This window comes from Entelurus aequoreus, linkage group LG03 (genome assembly GCF_033978785.1).
Source record: "Entelurus aequoreus isolate RoL-2023_Sb linkage group LG03, RoL_Eaeq_v1.1, whole genome shotgun sequence".
NCBI classification, from domain to species: domain Eukaryota; kingdom Metazoa; phylum Chordata; class Actinopteri; order Syngnathiformes; family Syngnathidae; genus Entelurus; species Entelurus aequoreus.
In genome coordinates this window covers 88798880-88821807 of record NC_084733.1, presented here as the reverse complement: position 1 = coordinate 88821807, position 22928 = coordinate 88798880, and the positions used below count along the sequence as shown (strand labels likewise).

At 38.3% G+C, this 22928-nt stretch overlaps 1 protein-coding gene across 2 annotated transcripts in view; it reads right to left on the bottom strand.

Moving 5' to 3' along the window:
- Positions 1 to 1372: 1372 nt before the first annotated feature.
- Positions 1373 to 22928, bottom strand: part of LOC133647059 (guanine nucleotide-binding protein G(i) subunit alpha-1) — a 37417-nt gene continuing 15861 nt past the window's right edge. The window contains exons 2-10 of one of the 2 annotated variants that reach the window (XR_009825422.1): positions 18371 to 18413; positions 18112 to 18253; positions 12889 to 13046; positions 12661 to 12789; positions 5161 to 5290; positions 4927 to 5080; positions 4658 to 4850; positions 3321 to 3706; positions 1373 to 3261 (exon numbers count right to left, since the gene is read on the bottom strand). Coding sequence is in view for 1 of the 2 variants with exons in the window: in XM_062043116.1 (XP_061899100.1) it covers positions 4660 to 4850; positions 4927 to 5080; positions 5161 to 5290; positions 12661 to 12789; positions 12889 to 13046; positions 18112 to 18253; positions 18371 to 18413 (947 nt within the window). In the remaining variant the exon portion in view is untranslated. Of the gene's footprint in view, positions 3707 to 4657; positions 4851 to 4926; positions 5081 to 5160; positions 5291 to 12660; positions 12790 to 12888; positions 13047 to 18111; positions 18254 to 18370; positions 18414 to 22928 lie in introns of both variants that reach the window. The other variant, XM_062043116.1, reaches the window with a different exon arrangement.

Sequence of the window (22928 nt, the reverse complement as noted above, 5' to 3'; positions counted from 1 at the left end):
GTTTTAAGACTGGTCGCGCAACAAAAAAACGTAGTTCTTACCACTGGATTATCAAAAACCGTACTCATTACGGGAAAACATCCAGAAGCTGCAATACACACAGAATAGTGCTGCTAGGATCCTGATGAGAGTGCGGGAAATATGACCATATCACACCAACTCTCAAATCCCTTCACTGGCTTCCTGTTCCACTCAGGATTGAATTCAAAGTCTCCCTACTAACCCACCAGTGCACTCCATGGAAATGCCCCCCTCTACCCTCAAAGAAACTACTCACCCCCAAATCCTCCACACGACACCTCCGCTCCGGACAGGCTAACCTCCTCCAACCTCCGAGGACAAAGCTACGAACAATGGGAGACCGGACTTTCTGCTCCGCCGCTCCCAGTCTGTGGAACGCTCTCCCTGACCACCTGAGGGCACCACAGACTGTGGATGCTTTTAAAAAAGGCTTAAAAACCCTTCTTTTTTAAAAAAAGTCTTTTTTTTTTATAGATATATGCATACTAGTTTTAGCTATTTGGCTGTTCTAGTTTTTATTAGGGACCCGAGTCCCTTTGGGACAGAGGACCCTATTGTATTTTCTCGCGTTTTATTATTATACCGCCGCTTCTTTGAGCTGTAATTTGACATGCTTCAAAACTCACCATATTGGACACACACATCAAGACTGGCGAAAATGGCGATCTAATCAAAAAACCAAAATCCCCAAAACTCAAAATTGCACTCTAGCGCCCCCTAGGAATAAAACACAGACAAAACTGCCTGTACCTCCCAGTAGGAATGTCGTAGAGACATGAAACAAAAACCTCTATGTAGGTCTCACTTAGACCTACAGTATATTTCATACACTGACAACCCCCAGCAAAAATCTTCAGGAAGTTTGCAATTCTCCCATCAAAACAAAAGTTGTGTAAAAATAGTCACCTTTTTTTCAAACATTATCTCCTCTGAGCGCGTTTGTCGTGTCGGCTTCAAATTAGCACAGGAGAGAGATTGAACCCTTCTGATTAAAAGTTGGTGAAAGAGTTTTAATTACTGCTCCAGTTTGGATTTTATGAGCCCTCAAAGTCGGTCCCGTCCATCGCTGCTTGCAGCTTTAATTTTTTTTATTATCTTTTTATTTGAATTTTTTTAATACACTGTAGCACTTTGAGGTTGTTTACTCAATGTAAATTGCTTTTTACAAATAAAATCTATTATTATTATTATTACACATTGTAGGTCGGGAAAAACGGAAAATATTTTTACAGAGATAAAAAAGACGGACTTCTGACTATAGACGGAAAAATGACACGCCTGAGTTAAAGTCGAGGTACAGTCCGTAATGAGAATTCAGCAGCTGAGTCCGAGGTACAACAGAACAACGGTGTTGTTGCATAAGATGCCGTGGTTTCACCACAGCATCTCTTTTATTAGCAAAAATCATGGAGATTAGTCCACAGATGTCCCCATCCAATGGAAACAGAAGGCTGGGGCGGGGGGGATTATGGAGGAGGGATATGTAACGTGAAAACCATCACAGATCACGGCCGAGATAACGATGCACTCATCCGACGAGCGCTCGGTCCCACTTCTCCGGTGGGCATCCTCCTTTCAAAGCTTCTCTTCTGGGAGTCAAATCGGGAATGTTGCTTGGTTTTTTTGTTGCTCGCTTAGAAAAATACAACTTTGAAAGAGGACGAGGCGTCGTGGAGGATTAAAGTCCCTTTTGTTTTTTTTTACGTCGTGCATACCCACACGCACACATTCACAGGCTTTTGGTCTCGCTGCACACATGCAAAAAGGTCAAACGTGGCTCTCACGGTACCGTCAGAGGGAATTTTGGCCCGGAGAGCGACTTGGTCATACTTGCTTTTGTCCGTGGAGAGGGAGGAGGGGGGGGGGCTTGTGATAAAAACAAAAACATTCGGCAAAGTAATAAAAAAACCGGACTGGACTGTGGGCGTGTCGGGAGGAGTTAGATGGAAACATCTAGCACGTAAACCCGACATCTAAGTCAACGTAGGGAGAAGACTGCAACTAAGGCATGCAAGGCACACGCGCCTAAAAAATAAAAGTCTTCCTTCGGGGGAGAAGAACAGACGGAGCAAGAATCATATATATATATACATATATATATATAGGTCAGGAAAAAACAGAGGCTATTTCATCCCTACAAGCATGTTTCCCTGCTCTTCAGGGGATTTTTAAATTGTTTTTAAATCCCCTGAAAAGCAGGGAAACCTGCAAAACAGGCTTGTAGGGATGAAATAGCCTCTGTGTTTTTTCCTGACCCAACGTATATTCCGCTCGACCCCGGTATTGAGCAAAAAAACAGAGGCTATTTCATCCCTACAACCTGTTTCGTAGGTTTCCCTGCTCTTCATGGGATTTTTCTTATTTTTTTTAAAATCCCCTGAAAAGCAGGGAAACCTGCGAAACAGGCTTGTAGGAATGAAATAGCCTCTGTTTTTTCCTGACCCAACGTATATTCCGCTCGACCCCGGTATTGAGCAAAAAAACAGAGGCTATTTCATCCCTACAAGCCTGTTTCGCTGCTCTTCATGGGATTTTTTTTTCTTTTAAAAAAAAATCCCCTGAAGAGCAGGGAAACCTGCGAAACAGGCTTGTAGGAATGAAATAGCCTCTGTGTTTTTTTCCTGACCTAACGTATATTCCGCTCGACCCCGGTATTGTGCAAGCAAACAGAGGCTGTTTCATCCCAACAAGCCTGTTTCGCAGGTTTCCCTGCTCTTCAGGTTTTTTTTAATCCTCTGAAGAGCAGGGAAACCTGCGAAACAGGCTTGTAAGAATGAAATAGCCTCTGTTTTTTCCTGACCCAACGTATATTCCGCTCGACCCCGGTATTGAGCAAAAAAACAGAGGCTATTTCATCCCTACAAGCCTGTTTCGCAGGGTTCGCTGGTCTTCATGGGATTTTTTTAAAAACATTTTTTATCCCCTGAAGAGCAGGGAAACCTGCGAAACAAGCTTGTAGGAATGAAATAGCGTCTGTGTTTTTTCCTGACCTAACGTATATTCCACTCGACCCCGGTATTGAGCAAACAAACAGAGGCTGTTTCATCCCAACAAGCCTGTTTCGCAGGTTTCCCTGCTCTTCAGGTTTTTTTTAGTCCTCTGAAGAGCAGGGAAACCTGCGAAACAGGCTTGTAAGAATGAAATGGCCTCTGTGTTTTTTCCTGACCCAACGTATATTCCGCTCGACCCCGGTATTGAGCAAACAAACAGAGGCTATTTCACCCCTACAAGCATGTTTCCCTGCTCTTCAGGGGATTAAAAAAAAAAAAAAAAGTAAACCCCCTGAAGAGCAGGGAAACCTGCTAAACAGGCTTGTAGGAATGAAATAGCCTCTGTGTTTTTTCCTGACTTAACGTATATTCCGCTCGACCCCGGTATTGAGCACTGTATAACGGATAAACCACAGTAACCTCGACATATATATATATATATGTAATACATATACTGTATATGTATATATATATATATATATATATATATATAAATTAAAAATGATAGCACATATTTTAAAAAACGGTGAAAAATCCCCAGCCATCGACAGTTGTACAAATATCTTACACAAAAATGTTTTGTCTACACTCCCGCCATTAAAACTTTTTAGAGATGAACATAAGTTATTAATAAGACGATAAAAGTGACGTTGGTCAGCCAAGGTCCGACGCTCCTTGTGTGTCCGCTTGGATGCCTGCGGGCGACAACAACAACAACAACACAGTCACAGGGATGTGAGCACCACTTGAGGGGGGAAAAAAGGGAACATTTCTATCAGCACAAAGTGCTGCCACGTAAAGCTTAAAATAGATTTGAAAAAAACCCACATATCCTGCATTTCGACATATTTGACCTTTAGATTTAGCTGTTTGACACTTACATGTTATGGACCACAGATTTATTTAGTAGATAATGTACCAACATCCTCATCATTGAAAATGTCATGTCAAATTCTATACCACGCATGCAAAGAACTCAGAAAACTCTATCCTGTAGCCACACCCCCTCGGGTAATATATTGTGACCTCTGTTTACAATCTGGATTACTAAAGACAAACTGTAAAAAATGGATTATTCATCTACTTGTTTATTTACTGTTAATATCTGCTTATTTTCTGTTTCAACATGTTCTATCTACACTTCTGTTAAAATGTAATAATCACTTATTCTTCTCTTCCTTGATACTTGACTTTAGTTTTGGATGATACCACACATTTAGGTATCGATCCGATACCAAATAGTTACAGGATCATACGTTGGTCATATTCATATTTACTGACCTTATAAACATAATATGAACTAAAAAACAAGATTTTGTGACGATAAAAAATATCGATGTATTCATAGTAGTATCGACTAGATACGCTCTTGTACTTGGTATCATTACAGTGGATGTCAGGTGTAGATCCACCACCCATGGCATTTGTTTTACTTTTTGAAACCGATACCGATAATGTACGATATTACATTTTAAAGCGTTTATCGGCCGATAATATCGGCAGTCCGATATTATTGGACATCTCCAGTTGTTACCTATATATATTTATTGGAAGAATGTGATTCAAGATGGAGCCTGGATAGAAATTAATAGTCAAACATAATATCGTGCACAAAGTGAATAAACAAAACAATGTTCAGTGGTCACCTTTAGAAAAGGCCGCAGTCCTTCAGGTTGTTTTTGATGATGACGTCGGTGACGGCGTCGAACACGAACTGCACATTCTTGGTGTCGGTGGCGCAGGTGAAGTGGGTGTAGATCTCCTTGGTGTCCTTCCTCTTGTTCAGGTCTTCAAACTGACACTGGATGTAGGCGGCCGCCTCTTCGTAGGTGTTGGATCCTGCCGGCGTCGAGAAGGCGGGAAAATCATCAGAAATCGTCATCAGAAACTGTTACAAATTCATCCTTGGTCTTACCTGCATATTCTGGGTAGCAGATGGTGAGGGGGCTCTTCTTGATCTTCTCCTCAAAAAGGTCCTTCTTGTTGAGGAAGAGGATGATGGAGGTGTCCGTGAACCACTTGTTGTTGCAGATGGAATCAAACAGCTTCATGCTCTCGTGCATTCGGTTCTGAAAAGGGAGCGCACGTCCGTCGGAAACCGGAGAACATGTTGACGATGGAGGGAAATGAAGAAGGGCAGCCTTCTCACCATCTCCTCGTCCTCGGCCAACACCAGGTCGTAGTCGCTGAGAGCCACGCAGAAGATGATGGCGGTGACGCCCTCGAAGCAGTGGATCCACTTCTTCCTCTCGGATCTCTGGCCACCCACGTCAAACATTCTGGGGGAAATCAGCGTTTAATTAATGTCCATGGGGTGTGGAATCCTCTAAAACACAGGTATCAAACTCAAGGCCCGGTTTCATTTTATTTGGCCTGGAAATAATATGTATCAATAAAGTACTGTAACTTTTCTTACTAAATGTATTCTTTCTTTCTATTTTGGGAGAAAATAAATGTATTTACTCCATGTAACCGCAAATTATGTTAACTTAAATATTGTCTAATTATGCAAAAATATATGATCAAACATTCAAACTAAAGATGTCCGATAATGGCTTTTTTGCCGATATTCCGATATTGTCAAACTCTTAATTACCGATTCCGATATCAACCGATACAGATATATACAGTCTTGGAATTAACACATTATTATGCCTAATTTTGTTGTGATGCCCCGCTGGATGCATTAAACAATGTAACAAGGTTTTCCAAAATAAATCAACTCAAGTTATGGAAAAAAATGACAACATGGCACTGCTATATTTATTATTGCAGTCACAAAGTGCATTATTTTTTTTAACATGCCTCAAAACAGCAGCTTGGAATTTGGGACATGCTCTCCCTGAGAGAGCATGAGGAGGTTGAAGTGGGCGGGGTTGGGGGGGCGGGGTAGAGGGTAGCAGGGGGTGTATATTGTAGCGTCCTGGAAGAGTTAGTGCTGTAAGGGGTTCTGGGTATTTGTTCTGTTGTGTTTATGTTGTGTTACGGTGCAGATGTTCTCCCGAAATGTGTTTGTCATTCTTGTTTGGTGTGGGTTCACAGTGTGGCGCATATTTGTAACAGTGTTAAAGTCGTTTATACAATCACCCTCAGTGTGACCTGTATGGCTGTTGATCAAATATGCCTTGCATTCACTTGTGTGTGTGACAAGCCGTAGATATTATGTGATTGGGCCGGCATGCAAAGGCAGTGCCTTTAAGGTTTATTGGCGCTCTGTACTTCTCCCTACGTCCGTGTACAGAGCAGCGTTTTAAAATGTCATAAATTTTACTTTTTTAAAGCCGATACCGATAATTTCTGATATTACATTTTAAAGCATTTATCGGCTGATAATATCGGCAGTCCGATATTATCGGACATCTTTCATTCAAACCATTTTTTAAATAGAAATAAATACTAATAATAATGATTTCAAAGAAAGTTATCCATCAAAGTGTGCAATGTAAAAAGTAGCAGTTAAAAAAAAGGCAGCTCAAGTGCCAAAATTGTACTGTAAAATTGCATTTTTTTAAATTTACAATAACAAAAAATAATGGAAATTTCACAGTAAAATTCTGGCAACTGAACTGCCTTTTTTTTTTAAACCATAAAAACAGCAGTACTGTTTTTCCATGTACAGTAATATACACTATATTTTGAGGTGAAATTATTGCAACTTACCATATTTTTTTGACATTTTAGTTTTAAAAAAATCTAATAAAATGCAAGAAGAAATGGTGTAATAATAGTATTCACTTTTAGATGCGGCCATCTGGGGCCAAACATAACTGCGATGTGGCCCTCAGTGAAAACCACTTTGACACCTCTTTAAAATCAACGGATTAGTTTGTTCGCTAGGATTAGTTTGTTCGCTGGGTCTTAGTTAACACGGTTACCAAGTTTGAGCAAATAACTGACGTGCAATCAAGTAAAACATGTTCCTGTACGACATTCTGACAATTACATTGCATTTGTGTCGAAATATTGGGGTCGCTTTTTTTTTATTAATTTGAATTATGTAAATCAGTCATTTACTGAAATTATTTCAAATGTGATTAATCAGATTTATTTTTTGATTTTTTTATTATCATTTGACAGCACTTAATACATAGGCTATCTCGGGGGTAAGCAACCTGCGGCTCTCGAGCTCTTTAGTGCCGCCCTAGTGGCTCCCTGGAGCATTTTTTAAAAAGGCTTGAAAATGGAAAAAGATGGGGGGAAAATAATTTTTTGGGTTTTAGTGTGTTTTTTGTTTGAGGTACACAAACATAACACAAACCTTCCCAATTGTTAGAACTACCACTGTTTAATATGTTTGTGTGTATGCTTCACTGATGACACTATTTGGTCAACATCCTTTTGTCCTACTAATTTCGACGGTTCTTTAACTCACCATAGTGTGGACTGTGATGCAACGGTTTGTTTACATGACAAATCTTCCACTCCGTGTTGGTCTCATTTTGTCCACCAAAAGATTTATACTGTGCGTGAATGCACAAAGGTGCGCTTTGTTGATGTTGACTTGTTGGAGTGCTAATCAGGCATATTTGGTCAGTGCATGACTGCAAGCTAATCCATGCTAACATGCTATTTAGGCTAGCTGTATGTACATATTGCATCATTATGTCTCATTTGTAGGTATGTTTGAGCTCATTTAATATCCTTTACTTTTATTCTCTTTGAATATAATACCTTATACACACAACATAATAATACTCCTATGTTGAAGCACTTTACAGTCCATCAAGCGGTGCGGCTTCATAGCTTACCAAAGTCGTACTAAAACCTTTTGATAGATTTTTGAGTGCCGTGTGTAATGTTCTATATTTTCAATGGAACATATAAAATGTTGGTGTTGTTTACTTGAGTCTTATTGCCATCATAGTGCAGTCTACACGTATATCTTATGTTTGACTGCCATCTACTGGTCACACTTATCATTACACCGTGTACCAAATAAAATTGCTTCGAGGTCGGTAAGCACAACCAGAATTATTCAATACATTAGGCGCACCGGGTTATAAGGCGCACTTTGAGGGAAAAAAATGATTTTAAGTGCGCCTTATAGTTCGGAAAATACGGTAATTAATTAATATCACATTAGTTTCACATTTGAAGTTAATTAGTGACATGAATGGACTTTTACATGATATTAAAATTGTTTGAGTTGCACCTGTAGAACATAATGACTGAGAGAAAATCCGGTGGGAGGAAAACATGCAACTTTTCTCTGACTACAATTAAACATTCACCTACCGGGAAATAGGAGTGTCACTGTGACAAATAGAAGACAAACTTGGTCGCTGCTCGGTGACATTTTTCTAGAACTGGGGCGAGTACCGCCCGCCTCGGAGCCAGTCAGAATCTGTTTCTCATTATTCTCATCTAAATGTAACAAACAATAGCGCTAACGCGACAGGGGGCGAGTTTAATAGCTGTTGTACCCGTGAAAGAGATCGGAGCGGTCCAAAAACACAACTTTCATCCATAATTGTTGCATGATGTGTGTTTAAATGTTTCATCATATTGCTCGCATGTTCTCCTCTTGATGAACTAGCAGCCTTAAAATCATTACAAGTAGCGCCTGTTGCAATCTTTTCTTGTAAAATGTTAGTGCTTGTTTCGACCGGGCGTAGTCATTTTGAGATCAGACGTCACTACGCAGCACGCACGTTGCGTAATGACGTCATCCCCACCTGGAAGAATAAGAAATTCCAAGGAATTGATACACTGGGAAACCGGTTTTCGATTACCATCCCTAGCGACAAGCGAACAGACAGGTCCTCAATGCATTGTAGCATTCTCGCTAGAGGACCCCGATTTAAACAAGTTGAAAAACGTATTGGGGTGTTACTATTTAGTGGTGAATTGTACGGAATATGTACTGTACTGTGCAATCTACTAATAAAAGTTTCAATCAATCAATCAAAGCTAATGTCTATCCACAGTGCAAAGCCACTTAAAAGTTAATAATCCTCGCCTCCGAGGGGGAAGATGAACTACATTTCTTACATCCCTCATGTCATCCGAGGAATAGTTCAACATGCTACACTACACACTGTAGGAGGATTGGCCAACCGCAAGCCAGAGCTCTTCATTGTAAACAATATAAATATCGACAGTAATGATACCAAGTATTATATCATCAGGTTGATAAGTGGTTAGATTTTTCACTCTCAAAAAACATTTCGTCATTTTTTCAGTCCGTGGTAATAAGACGACTTTAAGGGCAAAAACAAAGGGCTTACTTCAAACCCAATAATAGGTCATAGGGGCGGTATAGCTCGGTTGGTAGAGTGGCCGTGCCAGCAACTTGAGGGTTCCAGGTTCGATCCCCGCTTCCGCCATCCTAGTCACTGCCGTTGTGTCCTTGGGCAAGACACTTTACCCACCTGCTCCCAGTGCCACCCACACTGGTTTAAATGTAACTTAGATATTGGGTTTCACTATGTAAAAGCGCTTTGAGTCACTAGAGAAAAGCGCTATATAAATATAATTCACTTCACATTTCACTTCATATTTTGAATATTTAATTGATATTGTTACAGTGCCATCTTGTGTTTTTGTCTAATTATATTTGTATCGTATTTTCCGGACTATAAGGCGCACTTAAAATCCTTTTTTCTCTCCTCAAAACTTGACAGCGCGCCTTATAACCCGGTGCGCATAATGTACAGAATAAATCTGGGTTTTGCTTACCGACCGACCTCGAAGCAATTTTATTTGGTATATGGTGTAATAAGTGTGACCAGTAGATGGCAGTCAAATACAAGATATACGTGTACAATGCAATATGATGGCAATATGACTCAAGTAAACAACACCAATGTTCCATTGAAAATATAGAACATTACACACGGCACTCAAAAATCTATCTAAAATGTTTTAGTACGACTTTGGTATGCTATGAAGCCGCACCGCTTAATGGATTGTCGGGGCATTAAACATAGGAGTATTATTATGGTGTGTGTATAAGGTAAAACATTATCTGCAGTTTTGTTTCGCAATATTATGCAAAAGCAACTTTTCTTACCTTTTGGTACCTGCTGATCTGTATTAAGGATCTGCATAAGTCCTGATAAATTGCGCGCTTCCGCCTTTGTAGTCCGTGCCGACACCCTATTCGATAAGCTTCTTCTTTTTATGGGACATTCATCCCCCGCTGTTGCCATTTCTAATATAAAGTAGTGTAAAGTTCTTACTTATATCTGTCAGTAAACTCGCCATGAAAGCACTAAAACATACCGGTGTAGTGAGTGTTTTTATTCACCCAAGGAACTTTAGTTATTAGAGAGTTCCGGTCGGACAGTTTTTCACGGGCCTTGTTGTTGTTTCCGGATGAGGAGATGCTGCTCCGTTATTGATTGAAGTAAAGTCTGAATGTCATTAAAACAGTATGTAGACCACAAGGAAGTATTTTCTATTTAGAAAAAAACAATAATAATAGGCTCCAGCACCCCCTGCAACCCCGAAAGGGACAAACGATAGAAAATGGATGGATGACTCCTTTAATGCGCCCCATAATCCGGTGCACCTTATATATGAAAAAAGATCGAAAATAGACCATTCATCGGCTGTGCGCCTTATACTATGGTGCGCCCTATGGTCCGGAAAATACGGTAATCAAAATAGCAATCATTCAATGATGGTGAAAATTTTAGGTATCAGTATCAGTACTGGTATAATAAAATACTGCCCGGTGATGATTACACTTTAACAGAAGTGCAGAAAGAAACATGTTACAACAGAATTAAGTAATCAAATATTAACAGTAAATTAACAAGTAGATTTGAGGAAATTATACAACTGGAAATGCCCTAAGTATGTCCTCAGCTAAATTAGAAGCCTTTGTAACAAGTTTTTAAATACTTCTAATATCATATAAATACCAAGTAATTAATATATATATATAATATATATATATATATATATATATATATATATATATATATATATATATATATATATATATATATATATATAGTCTGAGTTACTGTGGTTTATCTGTTATACAGTACTCAATAATATACCTTAGGTCAGGAAAAAACACAGGCTATTTCATCCCTACAAGCCTGTTTCGGAGGTTTGCCTTAAATCCCATGAAGACAGAGAAACCTGCGAAACAGGCTTGTAGGGATGAAATAGCCTGTGTTTTTTCCTGACGTATATTATGATAGATGTATAGATATATTTTAGGCCGTATCGCTCATGCCTAATCTTAATCTACAATTAATATAATTTTCTGAATATGCCATGGGCCAATAAAAGCTGAGCAGGAAAAATGGTCCCAGGCCTCATTGCGCACATCCTTTTTTTTTTATCGTTATTGAGCAATCACAAAAACGTCCAAAATGATCCTAAGGGACTAGTTTCCTGCAAGATCATCAAAGATAGTAATATACTATTTCATCCCTACAAGCTTGTTTCGGAGGTTTCCCCTAAATCCCCTGAAGAGCAGGGAAACCTGCGAAACAGGCGTGTAGGGATGAAATAGCCTCTGTGTTTTTTCCTGACCTAACGTATATTATGATAGATAATAGGGCTGCACCAACTAATCGATTATAAAAATAGTTGGCGATTAATTTAGTCATCGATTCGTTGGATCTATGCTATGCGCAGAGGCAATTAATTTTTTTTTTTTTTTTTTATAAACCTTTATTTATAAACTGCAACATGTACAAACAGCTGAGAAACAATAATCAAAATAAGTATGGTGCCAGTATGCTGTTTTTTCCAATAAAATACTGGAAAGGTTAGATAGTTTGTCTCTTTTATCCGATCATTAATCGATTAATCGAAGTAATAATTGACAGATTAATCGATTATCAACTTAATCGTTAGTGTCAGCCCTAATAGATATATATATAGATTTTAGGCCGTATCGCTCATGCCTAATCTTAATCTACAATTAATATAATTTTCTTGAATATGCCATGGGCCAATAAAAGCTGAGCAGCAAAAATGGTCCCAGGCCTCATTGCGCACATCCTTTTTTTTTTTATCGTTATTGAGCAATCACAAAAACGTCCAAAATGATCCTAAGGGACTTTTTTCCTGCAAGATGTGGGCTCTGTACCGAGGATGTCGTTGTGGCTTGTACAGCCCTTTGAGACACTTGTGATTTAGGGATATATAAATAAACATTGATTGATTGATTGAAGATAATCAAAGATAGTATGATACTATTTCATCCCAACAAGCCTGTTTCGGAGGTCTCCCCTAAATCCCCTGAAGAGCAGGGAAACCTGCGAAACAGGCCTGTAGGGATGAAATAGCCTCTGTGTTTTTTCCTGACCTAACGTATTTTGTGATAGATATGTAAATATACTTTAGGCCATATCGCTCATGCCTAATCGTAATCTACAATTAATATAATTATCTAAATATGCAATGGGCCAATAAAAGCTGAGCTGCGCAGCAAAAATGGTCCCAGGCCTCATTGCGCACATCCTTATTTTTTTTTTAATCGTTATTGAGCAATCACAAAAACGTCTGAAATTATCCTAAGGGACTTTTTTCCTGCAAGATTATCAAATATAGAATGATGGATTTATTCAAGTGTGATGTTATGGTATTAGTTCAAAATGTAAACAAACGCAAGATGGCTGTGATGTTACTGTATGCACCGCTCACAACCACTAGGGGGCAGAAGCAGGCATGTTGAACTGACTTGAAGTGCAGATCCTTGAAGGTGAAGTGTGTCTCCACGATGCCGGTCGTCTTCACTCTGGTCCTCAGCACGTCCTGCTGGGTGGGCACATAAGCGCCGTGTGATATCCTGTCCAAGTCATTCAAATAGCTTTCAGGGAAGAGAGAAACAAGAATTACAGACGGGGTGGTCAAACGGAGGGGAAAAGTTGGAAAAGTAGCCACACCCTCTCTCTCCCTCCTAACTCACTATGCTGCCGAGTCGTTGAGTTGATACTCTCGGGAGCGGCTGAAGCACGCTTGGACTCCTCCGTCCTTCCACAGCCGCTGGATGACCCCGGCCAGCTCGCCTGTCATGAAGCCCTCCTCGGCCGAGCCGGCCAACACAAACAGCTGCCGAGCGTCATCCTGAAAGGGCAGACCTCTCATTTGAGATGTGGTAAATCAGCCTAAAGCAGCGTGAGCATGACAACGTGCGCGTCACGCAAACAAACAAACAAACACATGTGAGGATAACATTGGGGAAAAGTGCAAGTCATGACTGAGAAGTGAATGAAAACAGCACGTTTTGGTATCGCTGGTGACACCATGACACCACAGGGCCTAACGGTGACATTTGTGTGCAGTGTGCACAGTTGCAAGAAAACGTATGTGAACCCTTCGGGATTACTTGGATTTCTGCATAAATTGGTGATAAAATGTCTTCTGCGCTTCATCAAAGTCACAACAATAGACAAACACAGTCTGCTTAAACCAGGGGTCGGCAACCCAAACTGTTGAAAGAGCCATATTGGACCAAAAATACAAAAAATAAAATCTGTCTTGAGTCGCAAAAAATTAAAAGTCTTATAAAAGTGTTATAATGAAGGCAACACATGATGTAAGTGTCTATATTAGCTATAATAGCCTACTATCAAAATGACTTTAAAAGTCTTATAATGAAAGCAACACATGATGTGTCTATATTAACTATAATAGCCTACAATCAAAATTACTTTGAAAGTCTTATATAAGTGTTATAATGAAGGCAACACATGATGTGTCTATATTAACTATAATAGCCTACAATCAAAATTACTTTGAAAGTCTTATATAAGTGCTTTAATGAAGGCAACACATGATGTGTCTATATTAACTATAATAGCCTGCTATCAAAATGACTTTGAAAGTCTTATATAAGTGTTATAATGAAGACAACACATGATGTGTCTATATTAGCTATAATAGCCTACTATCAAAATGACTTTAAAAGTCTTATACAAGAGTTATAATAAAGGCAACACACGAAGTAAGTGTCTATATTAACTATAATAGCCTACTATCAAAATGACTTTAAAAGTCTTATACAAGTGTTATGATGAAGGCAACACACGAAGTAAGTGTCTATATTAGCTACGTATATAAGCCTACTATCAAAATGACTTTAAAAGTCTTATATAAGTGTTATAATGAAGACAACACATGATGTGTCTAAATTAGCTATAATAGCCTACTATCAAAATGACTTTAAAAGTCTTATACAAGTGTCATGATGAAGGCAACACACGAAGTAAGTGTCTATATTAACTATAATAGCCTACTATCAAAATGACTTTAAAAGTGTTATATAAGTGTTATAATGAAGACAACACACGATGTAAGTGTCTATATTAGCTACGTATATAAGCCTACTATCAAAATGACTTTAAAAGTCTTATATAAGTGTTATAATGAAGGCAACACATGATGTAAGTGTCTATATTAGCTATAATAGCCTACTATCAAAATTACTTTAAAAGTCTTATAAAAGTGTTATAATGAAGGCAACACACGAAGTAAGTGTCTATATTAACGATAATAGCCTACTATCAAAATGACTTTAAAAGCCTTATATAAGTGTTATAATGAAGACAACACATGATGTAAGTGTCTATATTAGCTACGTATATTAGCCTACTATCAAAATGACTTTAAAAGTCTTATATAAGTGTTATAATGAAGACAACACAAGATGTGTCTAAATTAGCTATAATAGCCTACTATCAAAATGACTTTGAAAGTCTTATAAAAGTGTTATAATGAAGGCAACACACGAAGTAAGTGTCTATATTAACTATAATAGCCTACTATCAAAATGACTTTAAAAGTGTTATATAAGTGTTATAATGAAGACAACACACGATGTAAGTGTCTGTATTAGCTACGTATATAAGCCTACTATCAAAATGACTTTAAAAGTCTTATATAAGTGTTATAATGAAGACAACACATGATGTAAGTCGTTGTTGTTTAGTGTGGTTTCACTATATGGCACATGTTTATAACAGTGTTGGCGTTGTTCATCTGGCCACCCTTAGTGTGACATGTATGGCTGTTGACTAAGTATGCACTTCATTAACTTGTGAGAGGTGAGTCCAACGTCATGATAGTCATGTTACTGGTTGGATAATAGGACTTCGCTATTTGTAGCGATACATTAACAGATCCCAGTGTTTCCCACACATTCATTTATTTGTGGCGGCCCCCCACGAAAGAATTAGTCCGCCTCAAATAAAAAATACATTTTTTTTTTGTTGTCCTTTCCAGCTTCTCAGGCAAATCATATAGTTGATGTAGATGCCCATATAGGCTGTTCAGATTTACTTTACAAAAGAGAAGTGTAGGATACTTCTCTTGTTGCCTTATTTGTATTTGACCACTACTGTTTTCTGTTTATTTCTTATTGACTGTGGCAGGACACCTCTGCCTCTGTTTCACTTTATGTTGCTGGTAAATAATATGGTTGTAGTAGTAGGCTAAAGTTAAATTATTTAGTATGCACTAATTAAAGGGGCAGAGCTTTATGAGACATTTTAGCTTTTATATTTTATAAGATATATTTTTTGTAAGAACCACAATTAATAAATATATTTCAGTGAATAACTTATTGTTCAAATCTGTATATAAATATGTACATAAAGTGTTGTAATTATATTGTAAAATGGATGGATGGACGTTTAAAACAAAACTGTTATTAATTAGTAAGTATACATTTTTTGAGCCTTTTTAGAGAAAATCATATCATTGTAGTAAATTATGCAAATTACTCGAGGATGTCATGGTGACCACGCCCATAGCCACGCCCCCACCGCCACAGGTATCTTGGCAGTTTATGGGAAACACTGGATCCTATAGTATCATCACGTGTGTAGTGAAGCATGAGTACCTACCACTCGCCTTTCAATGCTTGGAACAAATGTATTATATTTGTCGCCATGGAGTTTAAGAAGTAGTTACAACACGGTAGATAGACATCTGCATGACCGGTACATTTTAAGAGGCGGTATGGTACCAGATATGATTCATTAGTATCGCGGTACTATACTAATATTGTTGTATACCGTACAACTAGGGGTGTAACGGTACGTGTATTTGTATTGAACCGTTTCGGTTCGTTTCAGAGGTGTACCGAACGAGTTTCTACACGAACATATTAAGTAGCCGCCTCCGCTTCCTTCTGCCTCTGTCTCTGTCAGTCCTCTACACAGCACCCAGCATTGTCCCACCCACACAACCATCTGATTGGTTACAAACAGAGCGGTAACAGCCAATCAGCAGTGCGTATTCAGAGCGCATGTAGTCAGTGCTTAGCGTTTAGCAGGTAAGCATCAGGCAGCGGACTCTCCCCAAATTATTATAAACACCTCCCAGTCAACTACTAGCAACATCACTATGAGCCCGTTGACCTTCTAGAAATATAAAAGGCAGCTCAGCTCGCTCGCAGTCCTGACTTGAGGTGAAGGCTAATTGGCTTTTAGCGTAACGTTAGCTAATTTTGCGGGGTGTGTGTGTGTGTGTTACGGACAGCAAAGCCCTGTCTGTCTGTTATTTCACTTTACCTTTTTCTGTGTTGATTGAGCTGTTTTGAAGCAGCAAAAAAGGACATTATGTTAAATCAGGGGTGTCCAAAGTGCGGCCCGGGGGCCATTTGCGGCCCGCAGCTAATTGTTTACCGGCCCGGAATGAGGTGAAATCTAACAAAAAAAAGTTGCAATGTTGACACAAAGCTGCCAAGCAGGCTGTTTTTTTTATTTTGTCTTTGTTTATTTTTCTTTTTTTTGCCATTGCTAAAAAAAAAAAAAAAAAGACTAAAAATCTATGTTGTAATGAATTATTACTTAAAAAATATCACTTTAAAATGTTTTATGTGGAAGAAATATTGCATATATTGTGTGGTTGCCATAAAAAAACATCAAAGTTTTATTTGACAAAAGAGCATAATACAAACAAAATAATAGTTCAAACGTAAAATCGACAGATATATCTGAAGTTGATATCGTAATTTAAGTGTTAAAAGTTTTAAAAAAAACTAATAAAAATGTATCACTTCATGAGTGGGGGACCTTTTGGATCCGAAATATATTTAGTAGGATTTTATTTAACATTTCACTGTGATTACTCAAAAATATTAAGGAATTAAAATCAATGGTGTCCTGCATTATTGATCTTTTAGGGCTCTAATTACTAAATACTGCATATTTCAGTTTTACTATAAAAAACAAAGTTGTCTTTGACAGAAAAGGCATAAAACCTTTTTTTTTTTTTTTTTTTTTTTTACTTTATATCAACCTGAAGTTGATATAGAGATTTACTGTAAGCATTAAATAAAAAATAATAATAATTTGACTTATTTTTTACATTTTAATGACTGAGACCCTTTATGGTCCCCGGGAGCCCTAAATGTTAAAAAAAAAAATCCATATATTTTGTTAAGGTTTGAAAATGAAAAATATCAAAATGGCCCCCGCATGCTTAAATTTTTCTGTGTACGGCCCTCAGTGGAAAAAGTTTGGACACCTCTGTGTTAAATGAAGAGTTTCTGTCTCTGATAGTTGATATAATAATGTAATTGCCTCATTAAGCCTCCATGAACTCCATGGTGTTCAGGGATGAATAGTCTCTTCTATTGCTATTGTACCATTTTTTTCAGCTATAGTTACATTAATCGTTAGTAATGCAGCAGCCTAGTTTTGAATGGCAGGGTCCCTGCTATCCCATGTTCATAAAAATATAACATTTACATAATAAATCAACTACAGGCTTCCCAAATGCTGTAATAAATTAAGCATGACGAGTTGACTTGAAACTGTTTAATGTTGCACTTTTTATATGTAGAAGAAAAGTTTTGTCATTTTATTTAATCTGAGCAACAACTTGAGGCAGTTTAATGTTGATTAACGTGGGCAGAATTATTATAGTGTTCCCAAATGTTAAAAGCATAAAGCCATTGTTTACAATTTTGGTAAATAAATAACCAAAAAATGTATATTTTGTTGCTTTCTTACTGTACCGAAAATGAACCGAACCGTGACCTCTAAACCGAGGTACGTACCGAACCGAAATGTGTGTGTAACGTTACACCCCTACGGTATACCGTACAACCCTAGGTCAGACCAATATAACGCAGAAGAGGCCAAAAAAGGTCAGAGAAACACCGGCGTAGCCTACCACTCACCGCTCTGGCCGGATCGGCAAAGTCAATCTTGAGGCGTCCCATGGCTCTGATGATGGCGATGATGGACTGGATGGTGTTGCTGTAGACCACCGCTTTGTACTGCTTGCACTCCTCCTCGGAGTAGCCCGCCTCGTGGATGATCCTGGCAAACAAGGGCGAGGGGAGGCCGCGTGTCTCGTCATAATGGACATTTTATTTGGACGCCCGGTTGATGCGCTCTGCTATCCCTGCACAAACACCATTTGCACGATTCACTTACTTCATCTGCTTAACAATGGTGCTCTTCCCAGACTCCCCAGCACCTGAAAGGGAGAGAAAGTGCAATTATCATCCCTGCCGGCACGACAAACTCTTATTATTTGTATCACAGGCACTGCTGAGTTGACACAATGAAGTGTTTATCTGACGAAAATACTTCAAATAAAAAAAAAACATCACATGTTTTGGTTAATATTACCATGCGACATTTTGTACAAACACCAAACCGGAAAGTTGAGCCTTGAGCAATTCATCTTTTCATCGTGGCACACTATGATAATTTAACTAACATTGATTGATGCACAACAAATTCACCCGTTTCCTGCGTCCAATCGGCAGTTGGAGCGGAGCGGAACACGGCGAGAGAAGCGACTCAATCCGCGGTTTAGCCGCGTCTAAGCGCAATTGGATTAATCAACTTGATCCTGGCGCAAATGAGATTACACACGGCTCAAATGTCCCCGGGTTACCATTTCACGCAGGACGGACTCACCAGTTAGGATGGGTCTAAAAATGGAGCGATTGACTCTGAAACGCACCGACTTTCATACTTGTTACTAGTGTTGTCCCGATACCAATATTTTGAATAAAAAAATGTATTTCGATACTTTTCTAACCACAAAAAATTGCATTATTGGCATTATTTTAACAAAAAATACTAGGGTACATTAAACATATGTTTATTATTGCAATTTAGCCCTTAAATAAAATAGTGAACATACTAGACAACTTGTCTTTTAGTAGTAAGTAAACAAACAAAGGCTCCTAATTGAGTCTGCTGACGTACGCAGTAACATATTGTGTCATTTATCTACCTATTAAATTGTCAACATTATTAAGGACAAGCGGTAGAAAATGGATTATTAATCTACTTGTTCATTTACTGTTAATATCTGCTTACTTTCTCCTTTAACATGTTCCATCTACACTGCTGTTCAAATGTAATAATCACTTATTATTCTCTTGTTTGATACTTTACATTAGTTTTGGATGATACCACACATTTAGGTATCAATCCGATACCAAGTAGTTACAGGATCATATTCAAAAGTCCTCATGTGTCCAGGGACGTATTTCCTGAGTTTATAAACATAATATACATTTTTTTTTTTTTAAACTAAAGAAGACTTTGTGATGCTAAAAAATATTGATGTAATCATAGTAGTATCGACTATCGACTAGATACAATCAATCAATCAATGTTTATTTATATAGCCCTAAATCACAAATGTCTCAAAGGGCTGCACAAGCCACAACGACATCCTCGGTTCAGAGCCCACGTAAGGGCAAGGCAAAACTCACAACCCAGTGGGATGTCAATATGAATGACTATGAGAAACGCTCCTGTGCTTGGTATCATTACAGTGGATGTCAGGTGTAGATCCACCAATGGTGTTTGTTTACATTGTGACGCCGGTGAGCTACGGTGTGTAGTGAAGCATGTTTAGCCATTCCTCGTCCTCCAGTGATAATATACTTGTAAGAAACTTACTTTATTTGTCGCCATGGAGACAAGGATTAGTGATTTAGAAGTAGCTAAAACACTGCCGACTGGGGATGGACTTTAGCCGCTAGCTAGCTAGCCATGTCTTAAAGCACCTCTTCCTGAGGGCGTTTCAGTGTTATAACTTCACCTTTATCTTTACTTTTTAACCCAAAATGCGTCCGTTCTCCCCTTTTTGTCTACACACTGTGTCTGCTTGTAAGTACTCCGTGTGTGCGCGCTGCCGAACATGCTCCTCTGCTCGTAAAACCAGCAATGTCATGACGTGACGATGACGGGGAGGTACGGGCCTGGTACTTTTTAGAGGCAGTATAGTACCGAATATGATCCATTAGTATCGCGGTAACAACACTACTTGTTACTAGGGATGTCCCGATCCGATATTGATATCGGAAATCAGTCCGATATCAGCCAAAAAAGTGAATATCGGATTTTATCGGACTGAATCTAAAAACTCCAATATAAGTGCTCCGATATAAGCTGTCCATTTACCGCTGCAGCACGTCTATAATAAGTGACTCTGGTTTGATCACACTCCAACACAGTAGGTGGCGGCAATGCCCCTTAATTAACGTTGGTGCCGGCCGCGGAAGAAGAGCGTCTCTGATCCAGCATGCACAGCCCACATGATCACAACAACGACAACGCGTGTGCTTGCAACAAAGTGTAGTGATGTCGGCTGTGTGGAAGTATTTCAGTGTTTCCCATAAACTGCCAAGATACCTGTGGCGGTGGGGGCGTGGCTATGGGCGTGGTCACCATGACACCATCGAGTAATTTGCATAATTTACTACAATGATATGATTTTCTCTAAAAAGGCTCAAAAAATGTATACTTACTAATTAATAATAACAGTTTTGTTATAAACGTCCATCCATCCATCCATCCATTTTACAATATAATTACAACACTTTATGTACATATTTATATACAGATTTGAACAATAAGTTATTCACTGAAATATATTTATTAATTGTGGTTCTTACAAAAAATATATCTTATAAAATATAAAATATAAAATGTCTCTTAAAGCTCTGCCCCTTTAATTAGTGCATACTAAATAATTTAACTTTAGCCTACTACTACAACCATATTATTTACCAGCAACATAAAGTGAAACAGAGGCAGAGGTGTCCTGCCACAGTCAGTAACAAATAAACAGAAAACAGTAGTGGTGGTAGATAGACACAAAGCTTCATCAAACATCTGATCCACTGAACAAAGAGCTCCAAAAATCTTGAACTTTAGACTGCCATCAGTTTTACTCCCTACACTTAACCATGTGTTTCCTACTGCCTGCAGACTTTGCACCCTTTGTTATATACACATGTTGTGTTTCTAATATAAATACATTTAATAAAGTCAAATACAAATAAGGCAACAAGAAAAGTATCCTACACTTCTCTTTTGTAAAGTAAATCTGAACAGCCGATATGGGCATCTACATCAACTATATGATTTGCCTGAGAAGCTGGAGAGGACAAAAAAATAAATAAAATATATATATATATATATTTTTTTTTTTTAAAATTTGTGGCGGATGTAATTCTTTCGTGGCGGGCCGCCACAAATAAATGAATGTGTGGGAAACCCTGTATGTTAACGTAAACTCGGACAAAGACGTTGCCGCTAAATGCAACATTTGTCAGGCGCATGTGTCCCGTGGAGGGACAGAACCGGGAAGGTTCAATACAAGCAACCTCATCGCACATTTGAAAAAACACCACAAAAAAGAACATGAGGATTTTCGCGAGAGCAACAAACCTCTGGCTCGCTTCAGCAACCCACGCTGGCCCGAAAGCTTTGCAAGACGTGACAAACTACCACGGGACAGCAAAAAGGCAATGGCCATAACAGAAAAGATAGCCCAGTTTATTGTGCTTGATGACCAGCCCCTGTCGGTGGTGAGTAATGTCGGGTTTAAACGCTTAATGGAGCACCTCCAACCTCGCTACATTATTCCTAGCCGCCACTACATTGTAGACAAACCTATAACCCAGATGCACGAAGAGGTTAAAAAGTGTATTGCTGCACACGTGGAGAAGGCAAATGTTGTTGTTTTTGTCCCTGCCCACAGTTGTTTCCAACATATGCTGACAGTAAAAAAATAACTGAAGTGAACTTGAATTGTTTGCACTTCAGGGTTTCCCACACATTCATTTATTTGTGGCGGCCCGCCACGAAAGAATTACGTCCGCCACAAATTTTTAAAAAAATTTAAAAATTAAAATTAAAAAAAATATATATATATATTTTTTTGTCCTCTCCAGATTCTCAGGCAAATCATATAGTTGATGTTGTATTTGACTTTATTAAATGTATTTATATTAGAAACACAACATGTGTATATAACAAAGGGTGCAAAGTCTGCAGGCAGTAGGAAACACATGGTTAAGTGTAGGGAGTAAAACTGATGGCAGTCTAAAGTTCAAGATTTTTGGAGCTCTTTGTTCAGTGGATCAGATGTTTGATGAAGCTCTGTGTCTATCTACCACCACTACTGTTTTCTGTTTATTTGTTACTGACTGTGGCAGGACACCTCTGCCTCTGTTTCACTTTATGTTGCTGGTAAATAATATGGTTGTAGTAGTAGGCTAAAGTTAAATTATTTAGTATGCACTAATTAAAGGGGCAGAGCTTTGAGACATTTTAGCTTTTATATTTTATAAGATATATTTTTTGTAAGAACCACAATTAATAAATGTATTTCAGTGAATAACTTATTGTTCAAATCTGTATATAAATATGTACATAAAGTGTTGTAATTATATTGTAAAATGGATGGATGGATGGACGTTTAAAACAAAACTGTTATTATTAATTAGTAAGTATACATTTTTTTAGCCTTTTTAGAGAAAATCAAATCATTGTAGTAAATTATGCAAATTACTTGATGCCATGGTGACCACGCCCATAGCCACGCCCCCACCGCCACAGGTATCTTGGCAGTTTATGGGAAACACTGCACTTTAAAACGTTTTTTATTTTTTTTAATTGGATTTATTTAGGTTATTTTTCAGTGTCTTCTAATTTATTTTTAATTTATTCTATTCAA